Source organism: Myotis lucifugus, unplaced genomic scaffold (assembly GCF_000147115.1).
Source record: "Myotis lucifugus unplaced genomic scaffold, Myoluc2.0 scaffold_6, whole genome shotgun sequence".
NCBI classification, from domain to species: Eukaryota; Metazoa; Chordata; class Mammalia; order Chiroptera; family Vespertilionidae; genus Myotis; species Myotis lucifugus.
The window spans coordinates 1,645,643-1,656,990 of NW_005871054.1; the positions used below are offsets into that span (position 1 = coordinate 1,645,643).

Genomic DNA, 11,348 nt, shown 5'->3' on the forward strand with positions numbered 1-11,348 from the left:
TACACATACATATGAGAAAGTACTTACATTTGCATGGGAAAGAAATCTCAACATTAATCCTTCATTATGTATGATGGATTTCATGATTGCAAATATGAATGCAAGCCAACCCTCTTCTAACAGATTCACAAGTAAAAGGATGCTTGCTTCACTTTTTTAAATATGTTTTTACTCATTTTTTTTTTGAAGAGAGAGGAAGAGAGAGGGACAGAGAGATAGAAACAATGATGAGAGCCGAAACCGGTTTGGCTCAGTGGATAGAGCGTCGGCCTGCAGACTGAAAGGTCCCAGGTTCGATTCCGGTCAAGGGCATGTACCTGGGTTGCGGGCACATCCCCAGTAGGCGATGTGCAGGAGGCAGCTGATCGATGTTTCTCTCTCATCGATGTTTCTATCTCTCTCCCTTCCTCTCTGTAAAAAATCAATAAAATATATTTAAAAAAAAAAAACAACAACGATGAGAAAGAAAAATCATTGATTGGCTGCCTCCTGTACAACGCCTCCTGGGGATTGAGCCCACAACCCAGGCATGTTCTCTGACTGGGAATCAAACCCATGACCTTTGGGTTCCTGGGTCGACACTCAACTGCTGAGCCACGCCAGCTGGGCACTTGTTTCACTTTTCACAATCATTGTAGTGAAAAATATCCTCTTTGGGTCTAACACATGAGTATATGACAATGGAAAGTAGCACCCATAGTGTGCATCTAGGTTGTTTGGACTTCCATTTGTGCCTCTGAAATATGTAAATGAGTTAGGGATTGAGAACCTATTTGAAGAAACAATGACTGAAAACTTTCCTAACCTCAGAGATCGGCTACTAACCTGGCGGCTACTAACCCGGAGGCAACGACTCGCAAGCAACGCGACTGTAAGAGCCCAGAGGGGACCTGCACCCCTCCACGGAAAGATTCAAGCAACAGCGGCCTCCTGATCACCACACGCTCTGCCTGGGGAACAGTTGCTGTGTGTGAAGCCTCCCTCCACCAGCCAGAAGAGCCACCACAGCTGTGAACAGCACCCACCAGAGGCCCTGCTATCAACAGAGGAGCCGCTGCTACCACAACCGCCCAAGGAGCAACCACAGCCCGAGGAGCCACTGCCACCCAGGGAGCAGCCACTGCCACCCAGGGTCCAGTCACTGAACGACTCAACAACTAGTCATGTCAGTGAGATCAAACATGGGTAGACAAAGAAACCCCCAAAGGAAAGAAAAGGAGGACTCGCCAGAAAAGCAGCTAAGTGAGACAGAGATATGCAACATGACGGAAAAAGAATTCAGAATAAGGTTCCTAGAGTACATGCACCGGATGTTCAAGAAGCAAGAAGAAACAGATGAAAAACTCAACTACTTATGCAAGAAGCTAGAAGAAACAGATGAAAAAATCAACAACTTAAGTAAGTCCCAAGAAGAAATGAAGAGCGACATAGCTGCAATAAAAAACACCATTGAAAGTATCAACAGTAGACTGGGAGAAGCAGAGGACCGAATTAGTGAATTAGAAGACAAGGAAGCAAAACACACTCAAACTGTACTGCAAATGGAGAAAAAAATGAAAAGACAGGAGGAGAGCCTAAGGGAGCTTTGGGACAACATGAAACGAAACAACATACGAATAATAGGGGTACCAGAACAACAGAAAGATGAACATGGATTAGAAAACCTATTCGAAGAAATAATATCAGAAAACTTCCCTGAGGTGAGGAAGAAAAAGTCACACAAGCCCAGAGAGTCCCAAACAAGGTGAACCCGAAAAGACCCACATCAAGACACATCATAATTACCATGGCAAATGTTCAGGATAAAGAGAGAATCTTACAGGCTGCAAGAGAGAGACGGAAAGTAACATACAAGGGATCTCCCATTAGATTATCAAATGATTTCTCAACAGAAACACATCAGGCCAGAAAAGAATGGACGGAAATCTACAAAGTGATGCAAAGCAAAGGACTGAATCCAAGAATACTCTATCCAGCAAGGCTATCATTCAAAATTGAAGGGGAAATAAGAAGCTTCACAGACAAAAAAGGGCTAAGGGAGTTTATCACCACCAAGCCAGCCATGCAAGAAATGCTAAAGGGACTGGTGTAAAAAGAAGAAATATCAAGCTCAGAAAGAAAACAGCCACACACACACAAAAAAAGAAATGGCTACAAACAAGTACCTTTCAATAATAACTTTAAATGTAAATGGACTAAATGCTCCAACCAAAAGACATCGAGTGGCTGAATGGATAAAAAAACATGACCCATACATCTGCTGTCTACAAGAGACCCACCTCATTAGAAGGGACTCACACAGACTGAAAGTGAAGGGATGGAAAAATATCTTTCACGCAAATGGAAAGGAAAAGAAAGCTGGGGTAGCAATACTTATATCTGACAAAATACATCTCAAAGTGAAGGCCATAACCAGAGATAAGGAAGGCCACTTCATAATACTAAAGGGATCATTACAACAAGAAGATATAACCCTGGTAAACATATATGCACCCAATGCAGGAGCACCCACATACATAAGAAAACTTCTGGAAGATATCAGGGGAGAGATCGACAACAATACAATCATAGTAGGGGACTTTAATACACCACTGACATCACTGGATAAATCCGCTAGACAAAAACTCAGCAAAGAAACAGCAATCCTAAATGACTCACTAGATCAGATGGACTTAATTGACATCTTCAGAACACTTCACCCCACAGCTGCGGAATATACATTCCTCTCAGGTGCTCATGGGACATATTCAAAAATAGACCACATATTGGGTCACAAGCAAAGTCTCCACAAATTCAAGAAGATTGAAATCATAAAAAGCATCTTCGCAGACCACGATGGCATAATGTTAGAAATAAACTACAATAAAAACAACCCAAAATACTCAAACACTTGGAAGCTGAATAGCATGTTATTAAATATTGATTGGGTTACCGATGACATCAAAGAAGAAATTAAAAACATCCTGGACACTAATGACAATGAAAACACAACAATCCAAAACCTCTGGGACACAATGAAAGCAGTCCTGAGAGGAAAGTTTATAGCTCTACAGGCCTATCTCAAAAAACAAGAAAAAATGGTAGTCAATCATCTAACTCTACAACTCAAAGAATTAGAAAGAGAGCAACAAGAAAACCCCAGAGTGAGCAGAAGGAAGGAGATAATAAAGATTAGAGCAGAAATCAATGAAATAGAGACCAAAAAAACAATACAGAAAATCAATGAAACCAAGAGTTGGTTCTTTGAAAGGATAAACAAGATTGACAAACCCCTAGCCAGGCTCACCAAGAAGCAAAGAGAGAGGTCCCAAATAAACCAAATCAGAAATGATAGAGGCGAAATAACAACAGACCCCACAGAAATACAAATGTTAAACAATACTACAGGCAACTCTACTCCAACAAACTAGACAACCTGGAGGAAATGGACAAATTCCTAGAAAAATACAACATTCCAAAACTCAATCAGGAAGAATCTAAAAACCTCAATAGGCCAATAACTATGGAAGAAATTGAAGCAGTCATCAGAAAGCTTCCAGCAAACAAAAGCCCAGGGCCAGACGGCTTCACAGGGGAGTTTTACCAAACATTCAAGGAAGAACTAAAACCTATCCTCCTCAGACTACTACAAAAAATTCAAGAGGAAGGAACACTTCCAAGCTCATTCTATGAAGCCAGCATCACCCTAATACCAAAACCAGGTAAAGACATCACAATGAAAGAGAATTACAGGCCAATATCCCTCATGAACATAGATGCCAAAATCCTCAACAAAATCTTAGCAAATCGGATCCAGCAGTACATCAGAAGGATCATACACCATGACCAAGTAGGATTTATCCCAGAGATGCAAGGATGGTACAACATCCGTAAATCAATAAATGTGATACATCACATAAACAAATTGAAAGAAAAAAACCACATGGTCATATCAATTGATGCAGAAAAAGCATTCGACAAAATCCAACACCCATTTTTGATAAAAACTCTCAGAAAGGTGGGAATAGAAGGATCATACCTCAACATAATAAAAGCCATATATGACAGGCCCACAGCCAACATCATACTCAATGGACAAAAACTAACACCATTTCCCCTAAGAACAGGAACAAGACAGGGATGCCCACTCTCACCACTCCTGTTCAACATAGTACTGGAAGTATTAGCCATTGCAATTAGGCAAGAAGAAGAAATAAAAGGCATCCAAATTGGAAAAGAGGAAGTAAAACTGTCCTTATTTGCAGATGACATGATATTATACATACAAAACCCTAGAGACTCCATCAAAAAGCTACTAGACTTAATACATGAATTTGGCAATGTAGCAGGATACAAAATTAACCCCAAGAAATCTGAGGCATTTCTATACACCAATAGTGAACTTTCAGAAAGAGAGATTAGAAAAACAATCCCATTTACCATCGCACCAAAAAAATTAAGATACCTAGGAATAAACTTAACTAAAGAGGTTAAAGACCTCTACTCAGAAAACTACAGGACGCTGAAAAAAGAGATAGAGGAAGACATAAACAGATGGAAGAACATACCATGTTCTTGGATTGGTAGAATCAACATCATTAAAATGTCCATACTACCCAAAGCAATCTATAAATTCAACGCACTTCCCATTAAAATACCAATGGCCTTCTTCAAGATCTAGAACGAACTCTCCAAAAATTCATCTGGAATAAAAAAAGACCCCGAATAGCTGCAACGATCCTGAGAAAGAACAAAGTAGGTGGGATCTCAATGCCAGATATCAAGCTGTATTACAAAGCCACTGTTCTCAAAACTGCCTGGTACTGGCACAAGAACAGACATATAGATCAGTGGAATAGAATAGAGAGTCCAGAAATTAGCCCGAACCAATATGCTCAATTAATTTTTGACAAAGGAGGCATGAACATACAATGGAGCCAAGATAGTCTCTTCAATAAATGGTGTTGGGAAAATTGGACAGATATATGCAAGAAAATGAAACTAGACCACCAACTTACACCATACACAAGAATAAACTCAAAATGGATAAAGGACTTAAATGTACGACAGGAAACCATAAAAATTCTAGAAGAATACAAAGGCAACAAAATCTCAGACATATGCCAAAACAATTTCTTCACTGATACAGCTCCTAGGGCAGTTGAAACTAAAGAGAAAATGAACAAGTGGGACTACATCAAAATAAAAAGCTTCTGCACAGCAAAAGAAACCATCAACAAAACAACAAGAAAACCCACCTCGTGGGAAAACATATTTGCCAACGTCATATCTGATAAGGGCTTAATCTCCAAAATTTATAGGGAACTCATACAACTTAACAAAAAGAAGATAAACAATCCAATCCAAAAATGGGCAAAGGATCTAAATAGACTTCTTTCAAAAGAGGACATTCAGAAAGCCAAGAGACATATGAAAACATGCTCAAAGTCACTAATCATCCGAGAGATGCAAATCAAAACAACAATGAGGTACCATCTCACACCTGTCAGAATGGCCATCATCAACAAATCAACAAACGACAAGTGCTGGAGAGGTGTGGAGAAAAAGGAATACTTGTGCACTGCTGGTTCGAATGCAGACTGGTGCAGCCACTATGGAAGGCAGTATGGAGGTTCCTCAAAAAATTGGAAATGGAACTCCCATTTGACCCTGTGATCCCACTTCTAGGAATATATCCCAAGAAACCAGAAACACCAATCAGAAAGGATATATGCACCCAGATGTTCATAGCAGCACAATTCACCATAGCTAAGATCTGGAAACAGCCTAAGTGCCCATCAGTAGATGAATGGATTAGAAAACTGTGGTACATCTACACGATGGAATACTATGCTGCTGTTAAAAAGAAGGAACTCTTACCATTTGCAACAGCATGGATGGAACTGGAGAGCATTATGCTAAGTGAAACAAGCCAGTCAATGAAGGAAAAATACCACATGATCTCACTCTTTCATGGATAATTAAGACCATTACAAACTTTTGAACAATAATAAATACAGTGGCAGAGCTGCCTCAAACCGATTGTCGGACTGCAGTGGGAAGGCCAGGGAGGGTTGGGGGACAGGAGGGAGGGGAATAAGAGATCAACCGAAGGACTTGTATGCATCCATATAACCATAACTAATGGACATAAGACACTGGGGGGTAAGGGAGGGCAGGGGCTTGTCAAGGGTGGGGGGGAAAAAAGGACACTTATGTAATACCCTTTGTAATACTTTTAGCGAAAAATAAAAATTAAAAAAAAAAAAAACTTTCCTAACCTGGTTAAAGGAAAATGTCACATAAGCCCAGGAAACACAGAGTCCCAAACAAGATGAACCCAAAGAGGCCCACACCAAGACACATCATAATTAAAATTGTAAAGGTTAACGGTAAAGAGAGAATCTTAAGAGCAGCAAGAGAATGACAGGTACCTACAAAGGAGTTCCCATAAAACTGTCAGGTGACTTTTCAACAGAAACATTTCAGGCCAGAAGGGATTGGCATGAAATAGTCAAAGTGATGGAAAGCAAGAACCTACAACCAAGACTACTTATTCATAGCAAAGCTATCACTTAAAATTGAAGGCAAAATAAAGAGCTTCCCAGACAAATATAAGCTAAAGAAGTTCATTACCACCAAACAAATATTGCAAGAAATGTTAAAGGGCCTTCTTTAAGGAAAAGAAATTGAGGGGATAGCTATAAAGAATAAAATGATAATAAATATGTACCTATCAATAATCACTTTAAATGTGAACAAATTATATGCTCCAATCAAAAGATATAGGGTAGCTGAATAGATAAGAAAACAACCCATATATATGATGTCTGCAAGAGACCCACCTCAGAACAAAAGATACACTATGAATAATCAAGTAGAAATGAATTTTTTATTTTTCATTTTTTAATTTTGTTTTATTGCTTAAAGTATTACAAAGAGTATTACATATGTCTCCTTTTTTTTTCCCCCTTGACATTCCCCCGGCCTCCCCTACCCCCCAGTGTCTTGTGTCCATTGGTTATGCTTATATGCATGCATAAAAGTCCTTCGGTTGATCTCTTACTGCCCCCTCCCAACCCTCCCCGGCCTTCCCGCTGTGGTTTGACAGTCTGTTTGATGCTGTTCTGCCTCTGTATCTATTTTTGTTCATCAGTTTATAATGGTCTTTATTATCCATAAATGAGTGAGATCATGTGGTATTTTTCTTTCATTGACTGGCTTATTTCACTTAGCATAATGCTCTCCAGTTCCATCCATGCTGTTGCAAATTTTTTAAATGTGAATTCAAAAAACATTCGTTATTCAATTATCAGAAACCCCTGGTTGAACTAAGTGTAAGAATGACAAAAGTAATAGGAGATGTGACTATATGTTTTCCACTGTGCACTACACAGTAAATTGCCATTTTTTTAATTTTTTTTTTACGTTTCACTGGGGCATATAGAAGCTTTCCTGTAATCATACTCAAGGGAACTATTTGTATTTGACTCATGTCTTATCATTTTTTAACAGAACTCCTGGGGCCTTTAGACAGAGGGGATATGCTAAGCGAAGCATTTGTTGGCCTATCTTTAACACGCCAAGGAGGAGACACATTTCCAGAACACCTCTCTCCCTTTTCTTCAATCCACAGACATATTAATCAACAAAGAACAGTGAATGTCTCTTCTAACAGGTAAAATATGTTGAACTAAGAAAATTGCTGCATTAAGTGTTTAGTATTAAACAATTTAAACATTCCCTGTTTAAATGCAAACTAAGAGTTAAATGAAATTTCAGAAAGTCAAAAGAAAAAATGTGCATTTTTCACATCTAAGACTGCAGTATTTTGGTCATGGAAGAGCAGGCAAGATGGAGGCAAAAGTGAATGTAGAAAGATATTGTTAGAATTAATGTTACTTAAGGCCAAAATAAAATTAATGATTTGAACTGTTTGTATTCTGTTGTTAAATTTTAGGACTGTTATATTATTAGATTAAAATATTAATTTTGAATACTTAATTTAAATTATAATTTATATGTTATACTTATGCAAGCTAGCCATTAGTTTTTGAAATCTGATGATAATTTACTATCTATTCAGCTTGCCACATTAGGTTATTAAGAAAACAAACATAAGGATAAACGTGAAATTAAAAACACTAGATAAAGTAATAGTGTTACTTATAATGAAAATTATGTTATGATGATAATACTCTGAAGCAAAGGTCAGCAAACTTTTTGTGTAAAAGGCCATGTGTTATGCTTTGTAGGCCATACAAACTCTCACAACTACTTGTAATATCCACAAAAAATATATATAAATGAGAGTGGCTGTTACAGTAAAACTTTATTTACAAAGCAGGAAGTAGGCAGGATTTGTAGCTTGGTCTGTAATTTATACACCTGCCCTTAAAGATCCTAACTCTATGCAATAATTATGAAGAGACCACATTTATATATATACATATATATATATCATATGTGATGTATATGAATATGTGATCTTTGTCATATGAAATACACAATATATGGCAATCTGTGATGTTCTACGAGATTGCTCCCATCTTCCCACTACCCCCAAGCTAGTTCAAAACCTTATAGTTTTTGTAAAGGATGACAGGCTTCATGAATACCAATACTGATTTGATTTGGAGCTTAAGACTAGAAAAACTCTATGCAGCAGCACTGTCAATAAAACAGCAAACTCACCATCAGTAAAAGTAACAAACTTTTTTCGTGTGTGTGTGTGTGTGTGTGTGTGTGTGTGTGTGTATAATTGATTTCAGAGAGGAAGGGAAAGGGAGCGATGGAAACATCAATGATGAGAGAATCATTGATTGGCTGCCTCTTTCATGGCCCGCTACTAGGGATCTAACCCGCAACCCAGGCATGTGCCCTTGAATGGAATAGAGCCCAGGACCCTTCAGTCCACAGGCCGATGCTCCACCACTGGAGCCAAACCAGCCAGGGCAAAAGTAACAAACTTGATAATTAATGAACAGGGAAGGCCACAGTTCTACTTATTAGGTCAAGTGCCAGAATGGCAGGCTAGCCAGAAATTGAACAGGAAGATGCTGGAAATGAGAGAACCAAAGAGGAGCTAATTAAACTCTGCACATTCCTGATAGAGTTGTATGACCTCACTTTTTGGTTCTCTGTTTTGCAGAACCCTAAAATTTCCCCTTATACTTATTTCCTCCTTCACACCCCGTTACCAAAGGTGCCTCTCCCTTTTTGCCTTTGATCACCCTCCTACCTTCCCTCCCCAGAAGCTAAAAAACCTGTCCCTTTTAATTGCATGGTACTTTTAATTTTAGGCCCTTCATGCAGTCCATACTCTGATCTGCAAGAACACCAGGAGTTGGAGAGATCAGACACTGGGCTTTGGTGTTTTTTCCATTCTATTTACAATTATTTTGGATTTTTGACATCCTATCTTCAAGTCGTGACAGAAGTGTGGTTTTCATGAACTTTCATTTCTCCCTTTATTCTGTTTTGTATTGTTTGTAGAGGAAGTATTGGGAGATGAAAAGGAAGGCAGCCACAATTAATATCTTCAGCTACTTAGAAGTCCTTCCTCAATTTACTTTAAAAAAACAAAAACAATGTGCTCTAACTGGTTTGGCTCAGAGGATAGAGCATCAGCCTGTGAACTCAAGGGTCCCAGGTTCAATTCCAGTCAAGGGTAATTACCTTAGTTGCAGGCACATCCCCAGTAGGGAGTGTGCAGGAAGCAGCTGATCGATGTTTCTCTCTCATTGATGTTTCTAACTCTCTATCCCTCTCCCATCCTCTCGGTAAAAAATCAATAAAATATATATTTTTTTAAAACAATGTTACTGAGGTATATTTTATGGTATATTTACATAAAATTCACCCATTGTAATTATACAATTCAGCAATGGATGGTAAATTTATAAAATTTGCAACTACTACCACTGTGTGGTTTTAGAACATTTCCATCACCCCATAGAGCTCCCTTGTGCCAATTTGTAGTCAATTCCCACTCCCATCTCCAGCCAAGACAATCATTGGTATGCTTTCTGTCTTAGAGAAATATTATATAAATGAAAATCATACAATCTGGAAATTTTATATACATGGAGTTCACAATTTGTGTGTGTGTGTGTGTATGGCTTCTTTCACTTAGCATTATATTTTGGAGGTTTATACATGCCACATCACGTAGTTTATTCCTTTTTAATTGCTGAATCGTATGATATTGCATTGATATAACACATTTTGTAAACCCACTAATCAGCTGATTGATATTTGAATTAATTCCAGGTTTTGGCTATTATGAATAATGTTGCTGTAAATATTCACATCTAAGTGTTTGCATAGATTTATGTTTTGTTTCCCTTGGGAAGATATCTAGGAGTGAAAATGCTGGTTATATTGTAAGTTTATGTTGTTAGTTTTAAGAAATTGCCCAATTGTTTTTCCAAAGTGATTGTATCATTTTACATACCCACCAACAATGTATGAGGGCTCCAGTTTCTTTACATCCTCACCTATGCTTGGTATTGTCAGTTTTTTATAACCATTCTAGTTGGTGTAGAGTAGTATCTCATTATGATTTTAATTGTATTTCCCAATGACTGTGATGTTGAGCATTTGTATGTGATGATTAGCCATTAGTATATCTTTTTTGGTGAAATATTTATTCAAAACTTTTGTCCATTTTTATTGAGTTGTCTTTTTATTCAATTAAAAGAGTTCTTTATATATTCTGAACATAAGTTCCTTATCAGATATACAATTTGTAAATAATTTCTCCCAGTCTATGGCTTGCCCTTTCATTTCTAACAGTGCCTTTTGATATGCAAAATTTTATTTTGTCAAAGCCCAACTTAGCTATTTTTTTCTTTCATTGGTTGTGCTTTTTGTGTTATATATAAATATTCTTTTTCTAACCTAAAGACACAAAATTTGTCTCTTGTTTTCTCCTAGAAGTTTTAGTAGTTTGAGTCTATTTTGAGTTCATTTTTGTGTGTAATGTGGTATAAGCATCTAAGTTCATTATTTTGTTCATGGAAATCCAATTGTCCCAGTACCATTTGTTGAAAAACTCATTTCCCCTACTGAATTGCTGTGGCATCTTTGTCAAAAATCAATTGGCCATAAGTGGAACGGCTTATTTCTGGATCTGCCATTCTGTTCCATTTATTTATATCCTTACACCAACAAGTGCCTAGCCAGTGATGGCAAACCTTTTGAGCTCGTGTGTCAGCATTTTGAAAAACCCTAACTTAACTCTGGTGCCGTGTCACATATAGAAATTTTTTGATATTTGCAACCATAGTAAAACAAAGACATATTTTGATATTTATTTTATATATTTAAATGCCATTTAACAAAGAAAAAATCAACCAAAAAATGAA

General features: G+C 37.8%; 1 protein-coding gene across 2 annotated transcripts in view; it reads left to right on the forward strand.

The window, feature by feature from the left end:
• The window catches only part of WDPCP (WD repeat containing planar cell polarity effector), a 236,106-nt gene that overhangs the window by 203,821 nt on the left and 20,937 nt on the right, over window positions 1-11,348 (forward strand). For both annotated transcript variants that reach the window (XM_006083288.3, XM_023746417.1), the window contains one exon: window positions 7,495-7,657. In XM_006083288.3, the coding sequence (XP_006083350.1) occupies window positions 7,495-7,657 (163 nt within the window). The remainder of the gene's footprint in view (window positions 1-7,494; window positions 7,658-11,348) is intronic.